Source organism: Clavelina lepadiformis, chromosome 8, assembly GCF_947623445.1.
Source record: "Clavelina lepadiformis chromosome 8, kaClaLepa1.1, whole genome shotgun sequence".
NCBI lineage: Eukaryota > Metazoa > Chordata > Ascidiacea > Aplousobranchia > Clavelinidae > Clavelina > Clavelina lepadiformis.
The window spans coordinates 13,646,679-13,667,198 of record NC_135247.1 but is presented as its reverse complement, the minus strand read 5'-3'; the positions used below and the strand labels follow the sequence as shown (position 1 = coordinate 13,667,198).

The 20,520-nt window shown below is 36.3% G+C and overlaps 2 protein-coding genes across 3 annotated transcripts; one reads left to right on the top strand and one right to left on the bottom strand.

Annotated features, from left to right (window-relative positions):
- The first annotated feature begins 5,430 nt into the window (after window positions 1-5,430).
- LOC143468366 (ATP-dependent RNA helicase DHX8-like) lies at window positions 5,431-9,834 on the top strand. The gene has a single exon (XM_076965531.1). It carries the CDS (start codon window positions 5,492-5,494, stop codon window positions 9,050-9,052), a length of 3,561 nt encoding a protein of 1,186 aa, XP_076821646.1. The 5' UTR covers window positions 5,431-5,491; the 3' UTR covers window positions 9,053-9,834.
- LOC143468367 (uncharacterized) lies at window positions 9,737-20,311 on the bottom strand. 2 transcript variants are annotated; one of them, XM_076965534.1, is made up of 16 exons: window positions 19,984-20,311; window positions 19,555-19,643; window positions 19,333-19,370; window positions 18,244-18,424; window positions 16,890-17,138; window positions 16,561-16,692; window positions 15,926-16,044; window positions 15,244-15,323; window positions 15,059-15,142; window positions 14,857-14,936; window positions 14,605-14,765; window positions 14,339-14,443; window positions 14,094-14,250; window positions 13,658-13,733; window positions 10,515-10,631; window positions 9,737-10,174 (listed from the first exon to the last, which is right to left on the bottom strand). In XM_076965534.1, the coding sequence occupies exons 2-16, from the start codon at window positions 19,569-19,571 to the stop codon at window positions 9,977-9,979; spliced, it is 1,794 nt and encodes a 597-aa protein (XP_076821649.1). In that variant the 5' UTR covers window positions 19,572-19,643; window positions 19,984-20,311; the 3' UTR covers window positions 9,737-9,976. The 2 variants fall into 2 exon arrangements, with proteins under 2 accessions (XP_076821649.1, XP_076821648.1); XM_076965533.1 differs by lacking the exon at window positions 19,984-20,311 and having other exon boundaries at window positions 19,555-19,765.
- Between the last annotated feature and the right edge of the window lie 209 nt (window positions 20,312-20,520).

Genomic DNA, 20,520 nt, shown 5'->3' with positions numbered 1-20,520 from the left:
GTAATTTCTCGCGACACATTCTACAATCTTTGCGAAAAGAGAAACCCTAACTATGACGTAATAAAACCCGAGTTACAAATTTAAAGGTTGGTTCATCCAGCGCGCAAGCACAATCTATCTTTCTTCTTTCATCTAACTTGCGTGTGTAGTGCGCGAGTGTGCTTGTGATGTTCGTTGTATTCCAATGAACAAAGTTGCAGGTTATTAGTGGTCAATGATCACTGATCAATGATCATTTTACACGAGGAAGTTGTGTTTATCTGTAATATTGTATTTTGTTTATTTTAAGCTAGCGCCAGTAGAAATGTTTGTTTGCCATTCATGCTTGCAAAATGATAGAAAATTGGATCAATTTTCAACTTTAAGTAATTACGCTTATCACTTGAGGACAGTCCATACAAAAGATTCAAATATTTGCATAACATGTCAAATTGATAGTTGCCCACAACGATTTAAGAGTTATGCTGCTTTTAAACGACACTGGTCCCGAGTGCATCATATACGTTTACAAAAAAAAATCCGATCCACAGTAACACAAGTTAGATCAGCTTCTTTGGCAACAGCGACTGTGGATTGCTCAAACAACGCTTCAGAATACGAAACGGAATTGGAAACCAACCAACACACACCTGCAAACAGCTCAGCAAGCGGTAACGTCTACATTCCTGGTTGACATCATCACAATTTTATGATATCAAATTTCATAAAAATAAGGTTATTCCACATCTCATGACAGTGATAGCGCTTGTTTTTGAAAACAGTTACTTCCGAAGAAGAAAACTCAATTTCTGGATTTCATGTGGATACTCAATGCAAAACGTATGAAGTCGCCAAGCAGCTTCTTTTCATGGAAGTTCGACATAATTTGACCCAGGTAATGAACTGTTATTACGTTATTCTGTATAGGTATATAAGCTATCGGTTCTTATCAATATCGCACGAATAAGAGGAATCAATTTCACAAACAATTTCGATAAATGGAGGTAAACTTTTGCTTGCGAAACATTAACTTAAACAATTTATGAGAAATTTAATTTTATACTAGAAGTAAGTACGCATATTTGGGACCAGACAAACTTATCTGAAAGGTCGCTTTCGGAAAACCCTAATTGAGTATAGGCCTATAATATTCTTACTTGCTTATATAATATTCTTACGTATTTTATTTTGATTGCACCAGGTTGCCATGAATGATATAGTGGATGCAATCAGTAAAAATCAAGAAAAATTATGGGACGTTATTAAAGCAGAGGTTGAGCCCAGCGATTTGAGGAAAGTTTCTGCCGCCACGTCTTCCTTACGAAGTCAGTTTGAAGAAGTCAACACGTCTTACAAGCGCCGGAGATTTTACGCCAAAAATTTTAATCTTGCAATGCCATTGGAAATTACTTTAGGATTTACTACAAGGCTAATGGTTTCAAACAAGACGCAACATCTTAAAAAAGAACCCTCCACAATGCAGTACAATTCCCTTCAAAAATTACTTAATTTTCTTTTTGCAAACGATTCTTTTTACGACTCATTTGTGAATTATAGCCAAATTGTCTCGCGAGTTACCGCCACCAAGATGTTGTTAAGGATTTCTGCGATGGTTTGGTATACAAAAATCATCCTGTGCTGTCAGAAGATTGTAACACTTTGCAACTTCTGCTGTATCTCGACGATCTTGAGTTGTGCAATCCGCTTGGCAGTAAGTCTCGGAAACACAAGATTACAGCGTTCTACATATCATTTGGAAATATTGAACCTCGTTTTCGTTCACGTTTGGGCAATATATTCCTACTTGCACTCGCCCGTGCAAGCGATGTGGCGAAGTTTGGTTTGGATGCAGTTTTGACACCATTTTACAAGGAGCTAAACATTTTGTCAACCAATGGCTTTCACATTCAAACGAAATCCCGCCCTGGTTTCACCCTCAAAGGAACTCTGCTAGCAATCGTCGCTGATACTCTGGCTGCACATCAAATATCTGGTTTTAAAGAAGGTGTTGGTTTCGCCAACCAAAAGTGCCGTCAATGTTTATGTAATTTTGATAAAATGCAGGTACGTTATAGGGAAAGTGAATTTGTGTTAAGAGATATTCAGACACACATTCGAGTGCACTGCAAAAGTATCAACAAACAAACGTCCGTCGAATATGGCATTAACAGGCTTGCAAAGGTTTTTGGAATTAGTCATTTTAACCCTTTTTACGGCATTCCTCAAGACGCAATGCACGTAATCCTTGAAGGCTGTCTTCCCTATGTCCTAAAAAACATTCTTCGATGTTACATCGTAACACGTAAAGTTTTCACAGTGGAGCAGTTTAATGCACAAATACGTGATTTTCCTTATCATCACCTAGACAAAGTCGACAAACCCAGTCCTATCCAAAGTTATCACCTGGAAAAGGATGGAAGTCTTAGACAGTCCGCCTCACAAATGTGGGCTTTCGGTCGACTGATGCCCTTCTACTTGCATGGGGTGGTGGACTTTGAGGAAAGTCCGTGGGATTGTCTTTCATCTTTGTTGGAAATTATGTCAATAGTATTTTCTCCTTGTATTAGCAAAAGTCAAATTCCCTATTTGCAATTAATAATACGACACCATCTTGAAACCTTCAAGAAATGTTTTCCAGAAGCGAACATTATACCTAAACAGCATTACCTTATTCACGTGCCATCTGACATAGAGAGGCTTGGACCTTGCGTGAGATACTGGTGTATGAGGTTTGAAGGAAAACATTCGTTTTTTAAAAACCTTGCCGCAAATGCCTCATATAAAAATATTACTAAGTACATGGCCCAAAGACAACAACAAGCACTCTGTTCAAACATGCTTACCGGGAACATGTTTTCTTCCAATGCACAACATGGCCCTGAAGTTCGTGAAACTTCTCACGACATCATTCATAAAATATATCAATATCAACCCGGTATTTTGTTGCAAGAAATTCTGCAATTGAAGTGGTTTCAATTTAACGGAATGAAATTTAAGGAAGATTGTTTTATTACTAGTCAACCAGAAAATGACTTACCTTCATTTGGTAAAGTAAAAGCTATTTTTTACCTCCAAAACAAGTATGTTTTTCCAGTGCAAAAGTTTACCACAGAAGGCGTGGATTCGAAATGTTGTTGTTATGTATTGCGTGCCATGGATGCCTTGGAGTTTATTTCTTACAATGATATTTTATACTATGAACCTCTTCCGTTTTACTTGATAAATGAAATTGTCTATGTTCCATCTAAAATTGACTTAACTGGATTTGTAGATGAGTCATACAAATAGTTGTTTTTAACGCATTCTGTAATATGTTTTTAATCCGTTCTAAACCAGCTAAACAAAACCGGCTAAGTTCTGAATTTTTCTGTTAAACCGTTTCATGTTCATTTCTTTTCAATCGAATATTGCAAAGTATTTTCTGGTCGAATTGTTCACAATGTATCAAAGACTTTTAATTTAACTTAACAGTTATCCGAATCCTTGTGCAATTTATGCGAACACGTCATAAAATATTTTTACGTTTTTGTAAGGGATGTTTTGCGAATGTCCATTACTTCAGTATAGTTTGCTAAAGAATTAGCTTAAACAAGTTTTGTTTTGCGATACCGCAACTAAAATCTAATAATAAGTCTGAATTGCGATTTCTGTGCTATTTAACGAAGCCATTATTATAGAGGTCTGGCAAATCAAAGACTTATAAATAGTTTTTTCATTTGCAGACTAGTAATTAGTTTAATTTGATATCCTGGTGTTCGAATGTTGTAATAGTTAATCTTCCAACGAAAAGTATGACTTCTAGTTAGTCTCAATTGTAAAATTGACTTATAATTAGAAAAACAATTTTGGCATGTATAGAGGTCTGGCAAATCAAAGACTTATAATTAGTTTTTTCATTTGCAGACTAGTAATAAGTTCAATTTGATATCTTGTTGTTCGAATCAACTAATAGTTAGTCTTCCAACGAAAAGTATGGCTTATAGTTAGTCTCAATTGTAAAATTGACTTATAATTAGAAAAGATTTTTTACAGTGTAACCGTTGATAATACAGGAAGAAACTTTGCGAACAACTTATATGAAAGGGATAAAACAACAAACCATCCCAAATTTAAAACGTGCAAGTTTTTTTTTCCCTATTATAAAATCACACCACACAAGACAGCAATTTAGAACCACTAAACCAAGACTATAAAAAATGTGAAATAAACCAAAAAATGAAAAAAATTCACATTGGGAGCAGCAAACCCATAGAGATGAATGAAGTACTTACGTGAAATATAGCCTCGATCAAATCTGACTATTGAAAGCATGCCATACCCATCCGAGTAACTGGACTCAACCCATCCCTAGAAAATTAAAATTTCAGCTTGATAGTCCAATTAGGCTACTAAAAAGTTAGCATCATTTGAAAACTGTCCAGGTCCATTGAACCAGGCTTTAAAGGGTTGTTGTCACTGTTAGCTGAATGACCGCTTCAGGCTAACTTTAAACCCTACGAATATTAAGGCCGGTAGATTAGAAATCACTTGTGCCTTTCCACAAACAATGTCAGCTTTCAAGTTATAAGGCTAAGTCGGTGCAGTCAGCATTTTAATAAGAGATTGTAGATACTAGTACATGTCGTATACAGTATATGCTAATAAAAGATTCTTCTGATAATCGGCATTAGTTGATTTAAAGTTGCCGGCTTGAATTCTTTTGTTTAATTTTAATTAATAATAATTTAAATTTTATGGTTTTAGCTTGATGTAATTTTTATTCAGATTGTGTAGATATAGTTGGTGTTTTATATTGGGATGGGGCAAAAACAAAATTATTTAGACTCAGAATTGAAATTATTACTTGTTCGAGTCATGAGTACTAAGATGTGATGTAAATTTGTTGCTGATTATGCCACTTAATCATAATGCGAATATGCAGCGGGGCTGCATTTTGTCAATAAAGAATAATCCCACAACACCTGGTAAAACGAGCTGTTGCTACCATTATGAGTCTTCTTCAATATTTAGCCTACCTTGACTTCTACATATGAGTTACACATGAGCATTGCTGGGATAGCGTTGGCACAGGGCGAAGGCTTTTAATTACCTCAGTCAATAAAATCGTACTGTGCTTCGTTCATGTATGATGGCAAAGTAAATCGATTAACAGGGTGTTTCAAAAACATACAAATTGTGGTAACATGTACTGGTTATAATAAAAACTGTTAGCTAATTGTTTTGCTCATACTTGTAACTGAAGTTCGCTGTATGTGCAGAAATACTAAGTATATATACCAACACTGTGTATGATTCAGAGTATTTGGCAATACTTAACTGATTCTTAGTATTTAGAATATGCCAATACTTGGTCGAGTAAGGACTCAACTCCCATCCATGGTTTATTTATATATGTTCTAACTTCTTAGACTGTGTCAAGTATGTTGTAATGTTTTAAGGAGCTGTAACTTATGAAATATGTATGTTTTTTAGCCATTTTATGCAACAGTGTAGGAAACAGTAAATATTTAACATGGAAGAACTAGAAAAGTTGGAGTATTTATCACTTGTTTCCAAAGTATGCACGGAACTGGATAACCACCTTAGTCTGAATGATAAAGACTTGGCAGAGTTCGTTATCAAGCTTGCGTTAAAGCACCAAACATTTAATCGGTTTTCCAAAGCACTGAAAAAGAAGGGTGCAGAATTTCCTGAAACTTTCACAAAAAACTTGTTGTCACTTATTCTGCGCATGCACCCTAATGCTACAAAAAACAAGAATGATGACGCCGTTGATGAAACAAATGATAGTGATAGTGGTAAGCTGCCACCAGACTCCCGCGAAAAGTACAAATCTATGTTTCCTGCATTGTGTCAGCCAGATAAGTTACAAGTTGTTTCAAAACTGGAGTCAGAAAATATATCTAAAGAAGACGCTAAAGATGCTGACGACACTTTAAAGATGCTTGAAGGAATGCGGTCAGAAAGTTCAGTTGAAAAGAAAGAAAAAACTTCAAGAGATTCTAGAAGGAGACGTTTATCACCCTCTCCGAAGCGAGAAAGAAAGCGTGGTAGAGACAAATCAAGATCACCATCACATCATTATGACAAACGATCAAGGTCTTCTCGGCACAGAAGTGGTTATAGAAGTGACGAAGAAGAAAGTTCAAGATATAGACACAGTCGTAGCAGTCGCAAAACTTACAATGAAGAGGTCAGGCTTGGTGACATTTATGATGCCAAGGTTTCATCTTTGATGCAATTTGGTTGTTTTGTCCAGCTTGAAGGTTTCCGCAAGAGGCAAGAAGGTCTTGTCCACATTTCTGAACTCAGAAATGAGGGCAGGGTTGTTAATGTATCTGATGTTATAAAAAGAGGGCAAAGGTGTAAAGTGAAGGTTTTGTCTATATCTGGTGCAAAATTGAGCCTCACAATGAAAGATGTTGACCAAAAAACTGGGGAAGATTTAAATCCTAGTAGGACACGCCGAATTCAGATTACTACCAAACCTCCCCAAGAAGTGCTTGGTCGTAACCCTGACAGACCAACAGATGTTTCTTTATCTGACATGTCAGTAGCAGATGGATCTTCTTCTCCAAAAAAAATTAATAAAACATCTGATATGGAACTATGGGAATTAAAACAAATGATGTCTGCAGGATGCTTAGAGGTGACAGATCTGCCTGATTTTGATGAAGAGACGGGTGTCTTGCCAAAGGTTGACAGTGATAATGAAGACTTGGAGATTGAATTAGTAGAGGAAGAACCACCATTTCTCAGTGGCCACACCAAACAAAGTATTGATCTTAGTCCTGTACGTATCGTTAAAAATCCCGATGGGTCTTTATCAAAAGCTGCAATGATGCAAAGCGCATTATCAAAGGAGCGGAGGGAAATAAAACAACAACAACGAGAAGCAGACTCTGATTCCCAGCCAGCTGCAATGAATAAAAACTGGACTGATCCGATGCCCAACAAAGATGGCCAGAGTGGAAGCAACAGCAAGTCGGGGTCTGGGATGATAGTTGCAGATATTCCAGAATGGAAAAGACAAGCGTTTGGTGGAACTAAAGCATCATATGGCCGAAAGACAGAACTGTCTATAATGGAGCAGAGACAAGGGCTCCCCATTTACAAATTGAAAGAACAGCTCGTAGAAGCAGTGCATACAAATCAAGTGCTTATTGTAATTGGTGAAACTGGTTCTGGTAAAACAACCCAGATCACTCAGTATATTGCAGAAGCTGGTTACACCATTCGTGGTAAAATAGGCTGCACCCAACCCAGAAGAGTTGCTGCCATGTCTGTTGCCAAGCGTGTATCTGAAGAATTTGGTTGCAGATTGGGCCAAGAAGTTGGATATACTATAAGATTTGAAGACTGCACTAGTCAAGAAACAAAAATCAAATACATGACTGATGGTATGATGCTCCGTGAATGTTTGATTGATTTTGATTTATCTCAATATTCTGTCATCATGCTTGACGAGGCACATGAGAGAACAATACATACGGATGTTTTATTTGGACTGTTAAAGAAATGTGTCCTAAAACGTAAAGATCTTAAATTGATTGTTACATCTGCTACCTTGGACGCTGTCAAGTTTTCTGAATATTTCTTTGGGGCACCAATCTTTACCATTCCTGGTCGTACTTTTCCTGTTGAAATCATGTATACCAAGGAACCAGAGCCTGACTATTTGGATGCATCGTTAATAACTGTCATGCAAATTCACTTAACTGAACCGCCGGGTGATGTGTTAATTTTCTTGACTGGCCAGGAAGAAATTGACACCGCTTGTGAAATATTATATGAAAGAATGAAATCTTTGGGCCCTGATGTACCAGAGTTAATAATCCTTCCGGTGTATTCAGCACTTCCATCAGAAATGCAGACACGGATTTTTGAACCAGCTCCGCCCGGTAGTAGAAAAGTGGTAATTGCTACAAACATTGCAGAAACATCACTAACTATAGATGGAATTCATTATGTTGTTGATCCTGGTTTCGTTAAGCAAAAAGTTTACAATAGCAAGACTGGTATTGACCAGTTGGTTGTCACACCAATTTCGCAAGCACAGGCCAAGCAGCGTGCTGGTAGAGCTGGAAGGACAGGTCCAGGAAAGTGTTACAGATTGTACACCGAGCGTGCATATAGGGATGAAATGTTGGCCACTGCTGTTCCTGAACTGCAACGTACCAACCTTGCTTCTACTGTGCTTTCCTTGAAGGCCATGGGAATTAATGATTTACTATCCTTTGATTTTATGGACCCTCCGCCCATGGAGACGTTAGTTACCGCAATGGAGCAGCTTTATCAGCTCAGTGCACTGGATGATGAAGGTTTGTTAACCAGGTTGGGAAGAAGAATGGCTGAATTTCCATTGGAACCTATGCTCTGCAAAATGTTAATCATGTCGGTGCATCTTGGTTGTAGTGATGAAATACTTACCGTCGTTTCCATGCTCTCTGTGCAAAATGTGTTTTATCGGCCAAAAGATAAGCAGGCTTTAGCTGATCAGAAGAAAGCAAAGTTCCACCAAAATGAAGGAGATCAGCTTACTCTGCTAGCTGTATACAACTCTTGGAAGCACAACAAATTCAGCAATCCTTGGTGTTTCGAGAATTTTGTTCAAGCTCGCACATTACGTAGAGCTCAGGATGTACGTAAACAGATGCTTGGTATTATGGATCGTCACAAGCTGGATGTTGTTACTTGTGGTAAAAATACTGCCAAGATTCAAAAAGCTATCTGCAGTGGATACTTTCGCAATGCAGCTAAAAAGGATCCTCAAGAGGGATACCGCACCATAGTAGATCAGCAAGTTGTTTACATTCATCCCAGTAGCGCCTTGTTCAACAGGCAACCTGAATGGATTGTATATCATGAACTTGTTCTAACCACCAAAGAGTACATGAGGGAAGTCACAGCAATTGACCCAAAATGGTTGGTGGAATTTGCTCCAAAATTCTTTAAAACTGGTGACCCTACCAGACTGAGCAAACAAAAGAAGCAACTCAGACTAGAGCCATTGTACAATCGATATGAAGAGCCTAATTCTTGGAGAATTTCACGAGCATACAGACGTCGCTAGGAAGGAAAAAATAGGCAGTTCTGTTTTTTGCTCCCTGCTTATTATTTGTTAGTTTGTAAAATGGTATAAATGTTAGTGTATAATTGCCTAGCACATATAGCAGAAGCAAATTATGAAGGGTTTAAAATGCTGTTAAAAATTAAAGTTCGCATTTTCTTTGTCAATTTTATTGCGTTTTAAAATGTCAGCAATCTATTGCCTTTCTGAAAGATTGTGCATATGAAACTTCAAGTAATGAAGAAATGTACTTGTTATTACTGATCATATGCAATACTGATATAACACTAAATTTGGTTTGGTTTGGTTTGGCTAATTTTCACCTGAGTGTTCAATTTTAGTTAAGATCAGACCTGAATGGCAATATCGGAGCTTAATGATAAGCTTTTTTAGTTTTACTAGACAAATTTATACTATTTTTATTATTTGTGGATTTTTAAAACCCAGAGTCCTGAGTAATGATCTATTTGTACAGTGAGCATTAGTAGGGAAAGACAATTTGTTGCTAAACCAGCTCTTATGTTACAAACTTTACCTTTACGATTTTTGATGGTTGCGATTAATTATAATAATACAGGTATTATTAATCAAATACTTTAGTAACCAGTTTAGTGCACATACAAAGCTATTTTTATGACAAATACTGCCTTTGCTTAGCTCTCAACATTTTGTAGATTGACATGAAACTGTGCGTAACTTGTTCTTTTTGTTCCGTGCTTGATGACTAGAAAGTAAAAACTGACACTGGATGAAAATACCTTCTATAATAAAATCATATAAAAAGACTTGTGGCCATAAACCTTTACATAAAAAACACATTGCATAACTTGTTTTCTGATTGTAATTGTCAGGTGTTATCAATACAGATTGAAATATTTGAACAAAAAAATCAAACACCAATTGAGAAAACATCATTTTGGTGTAATTTTAACCTAAACCATCCCCATGTTCAGACGCAGGAAGTGTGTCTTTGTCAATGGCTTGGTTGTCAATGGTAGTTGGGCCATCCTTCAGATTAACTGAAACACTATTATCAGCCAACTTAATATGGGATGCAACAGGAACCTCAGGTGATGGTGGTGGCGGTGCTGGTGAACTGGCGTTACTTTTTTCAATAGCTGAAGGCTGAAAAGTATCCTAGATATTTAAAACATGGCCAAGGCAGTCTCTGAGTGCATTGTTTTGATCAGAAAAATCCAACACTCTTATCATTTTCAGAACATGTGGTTTGGAATATTTTAAGCAAGGCTTCAAATGAACAATTTATTACATCCATAACACGTAAGTACTGGCAAATATTCCAAATCATTTAGCTACGGTTAGCAGCAACTTGTTTCATTCAAAAACCACAGTCCTTCGTTCACTAAACTTAACAGGTGAGTTCTGAGATAAAATAGTGAAGCAACCTGAGATCAATTACAGTACAGCATTAAGGGTAGCATGATTGAAATGTAATGATACTTACCCGTACTTTGGGCAAGGCTGAGTCATCTTTCCCATTCGAATTACCATTAACCATATTCTTTGGTGCTTTGATTGACATACTTGAAGATTCACTGTCATCAACCTTGACTTTATTTACCTAAAGTAATTAATAATAATACTAAGCGTTTCTATAGTGCTCCATACCCGATAAAAATAACATTAGGTGCCTTACAGAAAACAGATAAAAAACGACAAGTAACATGCAAAATATATATGATTTAAAACACAAAAGCAGAGTGTAAAAAATTTAATTTTAATGCTTTTTTAAAAGAGCTCAGGTTATCAGCATCATTCCAGGCCATGGCAGCAGCTACAAAAACATTTTGTCACTATATGTTCCAACGTGATGTAACTCGCAATAAGTTTTTAGATTGTGATGACAAAAATCTTGTTGGCTGATAAAAGCACAAATGGTTACTGAGATAATCAGGCCCCACTTCGGCCAGACTCCTAAAAACAGTGGCTAGGATCAAGGGCATGATTAATGTACTCGTGCTTCTTCCTTCAACAAATCAAACGTGCACTGGTATTCTGGAAACATTGCATTCGAGACATCACTATACAGTAGAGAATCGCAGTCGTCAAGTCATGATATAAAAAAACGTCTTGCAGGATTTCACTGAAAGATAACGACACTTCATCCTAATGTGGAAGTAGGAGGATCTAGCAAAGCTGTCGACTTGATGAGCAATCAAGAAAAACTCCCAGGCTCTTATGGTTTAAAGACAAAATGAGGTTGAACAAAGTTCCACTCATGGATATTAAATTCCTTCTTCCAGGGAAGCGCTTTGGATGAAAAAGTATTTATGTTCCCAGATAAGTCTCGATAAGTGCTAACTTTTGCAGGAAGTCAACAACTACAAGATAGAGCTGGATGTCATCATCATAACAATGATAGCCTACTTGGCGTTTTCGGCAGATATCACCTATAGCTTGAGTGTACAAGGAATATAACAGAGGACCCAGAACCAACCCTTGCTGTACCCCTTGTGGGAAATGTTATTTCCCACTCAAATCCACTGACTTCGATCAATTAAATACGGGTGGAACCAATCAAGGATTTTGCCAGAGAGCTGAGAGAACAAGCATCACTAGCATGACGGACGATCCGTTGTCGAGTGCCTTCGCAATATTGTTGAAGACTCAGATTAGTGCTATCTCAGTGGAATGGTTGGCGTGATATAGGAGTGTTAAATTTCATAGCTTCCTTGGTATATGAGGTCTCGATAGAAGACAACAGATCGGCTCTCAGTTTGGCAATCTTCATAGAAAAATAATTACTGAATGACTCTGCCACATTCAAGTCAGGTAAACAATCATCAGCACATCTATATTTGTATCCCATCAGCCGGTGTCCAACTGTGAAAATTTCCTTTTGATGGAGTGAGTTGTTATTCAGCATCTTATCATAGAAGTTCCTTTTAGCGACTCAAATTAATTTGCCAACATCTCTGCATTGATCTTTGTACATTGCATTATGAACCATAAAGCTCAATCTGCGTCAGGGTCATTCAAGTTTCCTCCTCAAATTTCTGGCAAGCCGCAATTCTTTTTTAAACCATGCAAGATGTAATGGTAACAACTTTATTGATCAATCGAGCATGTTTGTTGTTTGTCGTGTGACAAAGGGTAGTAAACGACTCCAATAGAGACTACATGGGCCTAGAACGCCAGGCCTGGGTCACTGACAGAAACTACACCGTGGAATAACAAAGAAAGATCTCATATGATTACAAGACCCAAGGCATGACCTGATGAGTGAGTTGGAGCACTTACGTGCTGGTTGAGGTCATGTACCTCGAGTAGGATAACAAATCTCTTCGCACCAAGGCTGGTAGGGACACTGATGTTAAAATGATTTCATGCGAGTCCAACATCAATGTATCAAGAAGTCCAGACCATTCACCAAAAAAAATGGAGAGGATAAGACCATTCGCTATCAAAAGAGGGGCGATAAATCACATACACGTCAACGCTTAACACAGATGTGCGCAATATTCATTCAATTGCCAATAAGTAGGTTTCTAATTGCTGCGATTTTCAGGTTACTGTTAAATTGCAAAACCACAGCAACCAGAGGGGTGAGGTACATGTAATTTTGTATCCCGTCAAATCATTTCATCTAAATTTTGTGAATCATTGTTTGTACCAAGCAAGGTTTCGGTCAAAGTCATAACGTCCAAATCTCTTGTCAAAAAAAAATCAGCAATGGTTAAAGTTTTTTTAGCCATCAAGTGACAGTTCAGCACAACCATAGTTAACAAACTACTTGACGACCAGGTTTTAAATGATGGTAATTCCACCTTGGCACTAACTAGAATAAGATAACATGATGTATATGATTGTAATTTCTTAGAACGTGGTGCAGACAGTAAACGTTTTTGCCTTTGATTAATATGAACAGGAATCCTCAGTGGCCCCGAAAACTAGATTAGTACACAGGCAATCGCGTAACGACAAAGAAGGAAACTGTTGTTGACAGGAAACGCGCACAGGAATGGCCCGAAGCTTTCAAGCGCCTGCTCTCGTACCACAACTCGTGGCCGGTAAGGCATTAATGCTAAGCAGCTTTACCGCGGTCCAGGCTTGAAAGGACAATTTATGTTCCGGCATTGAAAATTAAAATTAACACAAATCACTGCATGAGTAATGAGTACATTTTTAAAAATCTATGCACCTTTCTTGTAACCGGCAATCAGTTATAAGAAGGTAAGGAAAAACAGACTAGGATTGCAACTGTATGTATAAAACTTTAGCACGAGCTGCCAAAATTCAAGCTGAAATCTTACTAACAGTAGAGCAGCAATAAAAGCATATCCGCTCACCACGACGGTCAGAGTAGAATCAATAATTCAATTAACCAAGGAGAAGTTAATTTACTTCTTAAATGTTTACTTATTCCATATTTTTGTGTTACGCCATTTTGCAGGAAGGTCTACAGTCTCACTCAATTATGAATAATAAACAGTAGTAAAAAACTAATCATAAGATTGAAACAGGTTCAAGCCCAGTATGTCTGTGAATACATGATAAAGCAGTAAGTAAGCAACTTCACGTTGGTTTAGAATTATCCACAGAAATTACATTTCAGCTCATATAAAAGTTTTCAAATCTTGGTTGTACCTGCACAGTACTGCTAGGTTTGCGAGAACTGAACGGTGGGTCTGTTGAATGTGTCTGAGCAGTTGTATCTCTGCATCTGGTAATAAATTAAATACAATTATTTATGTCAGTTAATATTTGTAACTCAATTTTATCAACTTAATTTAAAACTGTCAAGGTGAGCAAAAAACATTGCGGGTAATTGGGAAGAGACAACAGCATTCAAGTTAGTATTTCTCAACCAATGTTTGTGCCATTCAAAAATCTTTGCAAACCAGTTCAACACAATACTGTAATTGTAACACTCGAAAAAGGAAACTAGAAAGTATTTAACTACTATTAGTAACTATGGCCGTTCATGAATAAAACATACTTCCAACGCATCGCCAGGCAGTGATAGAGCTTACAATCCAAAACATAACATGGTAGTGATATAGCTTGTAGACCAAGGTATTACCTGTCAGGAATGGAAGGATTTTCTGATGAATGACTGTTCGTAGATAAGGATGGAATTCGAGATGCATGGGCAAGTACAGTTGATCCACCCAAAATCAGATTGTATTCAGAATCTCTTTCAGTTGATGGACTTGGTGGTGGTGGTGTTGGTAATGGACCTATACGAATTCTCATGACGTGAACTATATCCATACGAACACAATTACATGTCTAAAGGATAACTTTAAATATTTTTCACAAACATACATAAACTGAGATCTTGAGCCTGGCGCATGTAGTGAAATGGTCTTGGTGGAGATGAAACATTTGCACTAGTGTCTGTATTACTTACTGTTATATTTGAGAGATGAGCTGAAAATTAGATGCAATTTTAATTTAAATACTTGAAGGAAATAAGTTACAAAAATGCAATTTTCTTAAGTGCTTGCACTGCATATAAATCTTCCTAAAAATGTCGTTGTTTTATACTGCATGAAATAAGCAGTGACACAATGCTCAGATAATATATATACTTCTGTTTTTCATTGAAGATACACTATGGCGTGATCTAAGAATAGGCTTTGTGTGAGTGATGGTTTTAGATTCTTTAAACTTCGAGGACACGGAACTTGCTTTCTGTGAAACTATGCCTTCATTTTCTTCTAAAGGTTTTGAAGGTGGTGGGCTGTAGAAACTAAACATGAGGTATTAAGAAATGGATTTTCAAAATAATCATTTGCATAACGTTATACAAAACATTATTCAAAAAACATAACTTATAGTACCTTTTTTGTGGCTTATCAACAAATGAAGGGCTTTTAACCCCGTTTGCAAGACCAAAATGAAAATCACTGGAAACAATATTCTGCAGAAAGTTAAAATGATAAGTATAAAAGAGACTGGACGATTTAATCTACATTATGAGAGAAAAGGAATGAATAGTCTGTGTTGATAAAAAAAGTCTGATAAAAGATCTCTATACTCAACCTTTCTGTTTGGAGCGGAGTGAGAATATGCTTGCTGGCTAGTCGGTGCTCGAATTGGGGGAAGAACGTTTCTTGGACCTGTGACCTGAAAAAAAATAACCACATCTGCAAACAAAGACATGCTTAATGATATTCATACATATAGTTTGATGAGAGATGATTTAACACAACTCATGTGGTATTCACCCGCTGCAGCAGAAGACTTGCTTCTTTTGAAGTTATAGTACCATTGCTTAAATCTGCTCTCAGAATTCTCAAGAGCACATCTGTGAAAATATAAAACAAATCAATGTATTACATAGGGTTTTTCGACTTTTTTCCCATTCATTGATTTTTTGTGAGCGTATTTCTTGTTTGACCAGTCCACAATGAGGTTAGCACCATATGTTTAGCTTCGCAAAGTCATTCGCGAAAAATATACAATATGATAACAGGGGTGTACCAAATCTTCTTATTTGGATTCGATCCGAAACCGAATTAATTTAACAGGACCATGCAACCTAGTATTGCAAGTATTCGAATCGTAAAATTGAGCAAAACAGTGCCTATACACCGTGGCTTGTATGAATAGAAAAATACGATATATTAACTGAACTAATTGTAACTTGCATTGAGAAAGGTGTGTAAATGACATACTTAATCAAATATTTGATTTGCGGCCAAATCTGAAAATCCATTTGGCAAAAAAAAAATTCAGTAATTATAACTAACTTGCCGAAACTTCGGTGCACCTCGATATAATACTTTACCAGGTCTACAGACTGTAGAACTAAGTACATTTCTCACAATCCTCTCTAGTTTGCTATAAAGGTGAAGACATGGTTAATCATAGTTATGACCAAACTGCATTTGCTCCTACAGATTTTACCAACTGGGACATGTCTAAGGTGTTTGACTTTGTATGGAATTGATGTTTGGGGTTGTTTTGCTGGTTTAGCTTCTATACTCTCTTTAACATTACCAGACATCATCAGATCCATCTGTCTCCTGCAAAAAAAAAACAACACAAACCACTAAACTACATGCTGTAGCATAAGTGTGCGCCAGTGTACCATAATTGAGAAAAAAGACCCATTGTTAAAATTATTAATGTTAAATAAACATTAAATGTAAGGAACTGATTACAATTATAGCACGAGTTTGATTAGAATGTTATTTCACAAACTTATATGTAAACAGGATGACATGACCAGATTTATAGCAGAAGAGGACAGTATGCTTTGATAAAGATAAAATTAGGGTACTATGCAAAAATGTACTATTACACATATCAAGTTGCATATGCTTTACAGTAATTTTGTAAGAAATTGATTGTAAAAAAGGAAAAATGCAGATTATAATCTATGGCAAGCTCACTATGTTTACGACTAGGCATAATCTCAATAACAAAGGCTGCTTTTCTGGTGTTTGAATTATTTTTTAATTTTGCCAACGTTTCACCGACCCATAAGGGTGAGTTTCATCAGCCTAGAAAAAATACAGTAATAATAACAGGAGGCTTACCTTACTACTTCTTGACTTCCAGGCATGGATTTAATTGACTTCCGTCCTCGAACACTGCTCCATGAGGTAGGCTTAGAATGTGATGGAAGTGAATCTACGGGTAGTATAACTTGGGAGACTGTGCTTGGATCTCTAAACAAGCAAACTAAATACTTCCTAAAAACGTTCCTTGCGTTTCTCAAAATAAATTTGTAATCCTATGGCTATTTACTGCTTATAGCAAACTGAAGAATTTTAAAGTGCTTGAAGACAGCTGTGGTCACACAAATAAACCCTTGTTGTTGGCTATGAAAACATCATTTAATTTGGTCTTAAAAAATTGACAATACCTGGTCTTGCTTATGTTAAATTGTTTTTTAGAAGTCTGCCAAACATAACACTTCCTTGGCTTCGCACAATGGAAAAGAGACATGCTAATTTTGGAACAATGCGGTTCTCCCTGAACAACACGACCGACAACATTCTTTCTAGAGTTATAAACATTCTGGATATCCGAAGGCATTGCACCATCTCCGAATCCATGTGAGCTTTGAAGAGGAGTATTTGCGGGTGCTGGAGTGATTCCACTTGCAGTCTCTCTTTGGTATGCAAAAAGAATTTTTTTTCATTTTGGAACACAAATGTTTGTTAGATATGCCATCAAACAATTTACAGTAATGTGAGGGGCAAGTCAAAACACAAGTTGGCCTTAAATCAAAAAGTAGTTGAAGTAAACATATTTGAGTTAAGATTTTTAATAATATGTAGTGGTTAAGTAGTTATTGTCAAAATTGTATCACAAATTTGGCATCCTATTATGACAAAGAGGATAGTTGTTATGATGATACAGTATAAAATCGATTTGCCTGATGATTGGGTTTTGTAAATTAGATATGGTAGGCCAGCTAACGAGTTTTGGGTGGATCACGTCTTCATAGATACGTGATTAGAAGCAGGTAATGTTTATTTTTGACATAGGAATGTCACAGATGACAGAATATAAACTGGTAAAGCATTTTTCTTCTTACCGTAGTACTGATACCAAACTAGGCTAGAGCCAACAGCCAAGACTGAACTGTACTGTAGGTTAGCATCTGGTAAACCAGTACCAATACACCGACTGTAAGCTAGTTTAGTCTTATTTAACGCAAAGTGTTCCTGTTATACAATTAAGTACAATATAACTACTATAGTTACATTTTACTTGTCTCTCACACATTCTATTCATACTTGATCCAAATACCTGAGTTGTCATCTCTATTGTTTTTTATTGTGACGTAATAAGAACCACCACCTTCGTCATAATTAAATACATTTGATTTTTTGCCACTTATTTATGGCATTATCTGTTTAACCACTACATATTATTAAAAATCCTTTCACCGGGATATTTGCTGACAACTACTCTTTGATTTAAGGCCAACTTGTTTTTGTACTTGCCCTTCAGTTTAACATAAAACTATTTCACACAAACTTCATGCTCCATAGAAATAATAGTATTAGAAGGAGCCATGGCTTCTCAACACATATTAATATTAACCCATAAATGAATCAAATATTACAATGAGTGGTGTTTCCTTTTAGGCAAAAGACTTACAGTGCAAATTACAGTGGCGAACTTAGCCTATATCGAACTCTGTCATAAAGCTACGACAATATTTCCCCAAACTACTGTATATATACCGGTAATTCTAAAAAGATTACTGAGTTAAATCTTGAAGATTCAATCGGGTAATTAAACTGGCATCCTTGTGTCTAACATCCTTCAAAGTTCTTCGGGCAATGCCATTGCTTTCCCTATCAACAAACGGTGGGGAAAATTGATCATCAGCATCACAACCATAATCATCTAGTAAGTTGACTATGGATAGATATGACAATCCATCTGTAAGTTTTTAAAATGATTATAACTTCAATTTGGACATTGTTTTGCAATCAGGGATGCACATTATAGAATACCAAGTCCATAACTAACTGAATATCAAAAGATAAAAGTCTGAGTTTTGCTTCTGACTGCTCGAACCCAAGTTTATTTGCTTATTTGCCCTATTCTATTTGTAACTATCTGCTTTGATTGGCACGGTCAATCATTGTCATTGATTACAGTAAATGTAGAGTATGCAAACTTACTAGGGATGTGCTGAATCGAACAAGAATTCAAGTATTACAAATGTATATCGGCAATTTATGGTATTTTAATGAATCCGAATATTACAAACAGAATAGGGCAGAACCATACTGTTTCTAAAATAACAAAGAAATCAACAACAAAACAAAAGTTTTTGTATGATCGACCAAAAAGGCAGTTACATAGTTTTGAGAAGTTTCAGTTAATTTAGATTGATTTATCAAGAAAATAACAAGTTTAAGCATGATCCCTAACATTTACATGGCCCCTAAAGTCATGTAAGCTTCTGCGCTACCTCGTGTTATTAATTAATAATTTAGCCATATATCGTAACTGGATAAGAAAGAATAGCACTATAATTGCGCATTTAAACTGCAATTTTATGGCATCATTTCTTTGATTAAATGCTTTTCAGCAATAGGCTTGGAAACTCTGCATTCAGATAAGTATTCTACAATATTCCTAGATTACCGCAGTTAATTATTCTATAAGGTACGTGCTTAATTAGAATTTGCACACTGCAGAAGAAAATTCACATATCTCTTTACAACCTGATAGTTAGTTAATGCTATATACTTTTCATGTATTGTCAAAAATAATAATTAAGTTAATGAATTAGTATTGGTATATGACAAATTTCAACTGTTTTTTGTGCTCAAACTCACCAATCTTATAAGCAGATTCATCAAATGAATGCTGTGTTCTATAAAAGATATAATCATATAAATAACTGCTTGTCATTCACAACCTATATATTTGGGAAGCATTATTACAAAACTACACCAAAGATTACCACTAAGTGAAAAAAAGTTTACAAATTTCAGTATCAGCGATTAATTATATTTCCTTTCAATTGCACATGTTCTTCCAAAGTTTAGTACCAATACCTAGTATCCTCCACCATGCTTTCTTCAAAGTCAGCAAACTTTTTTGACAGCTTCCTTAAATTTTCCCAGCATGCAGGGTGGGAGCAAATCTGTAAACCACAGTTTGCTGAAAATCTATTTAAAGTTGGTTTTGAAGTCATTTTGCTGTTGAGTTGTAATCAGTTGTAATTATTATTCTATTAAATTGAAAAATCTATATAAATGCAATGTAAAAAATAGCTGGTATTAGTACCAACACAATAACAATGTTGCAGATTATATACAGCATCAATACTACAACAAAGTCGCTGATCTTCTTGCATCCTATTGTAGGTGGGAGAAAAGGTGCAAGACCAAAGTATTTTTGATCTGAAATCGTGCGTACCTAGAAGCAAATTTTAGCATGCGCAGAATAGCTAATTCTATGTTTAGCTATTATAAATTCTGAACCTGTCATACAAACAACCACTTTTTCTTTGATTACATTCATTATAAATCGACGTGAAGATAAGAAAATTTGGCTTGTAGAGGGAAGAATCTCGTGTATGCAGGTACCACGCTTTCCATCAGGGTTAGCCACTTACCGGTAGTCTACTCTTTTGACTTATGAAACAGTATTAAACACGGTGGAATTGGTTAAGCTCGTTGTTGTTGACAACTGCTTATTGAGGGTTTTAATCGTATTTGTTTATGTCGATTTAAAACAATATTATGAAGTAGCCCAGGGAGTTCTGAAGTAGCCTAGCCTACTGGCCTGGTCACTTTCTGTTATTCCGGTCCATTTATCCAATGTTCTAATGAAGTTCAGCATTGAGTTCAGCTTCAGTTATCATGGTAACAATCATAGAAATCTAACAAATAAAGCACAGTTAAAACCTTCTGAGCTGGCTATGGAAATTCCTTTCTTATCTGAGGAATTATTGTTCAAACACGCCTTTTCCAGTAAAAGATTAAACATTAAAGTTGATACGTGTAACAACAGAAATA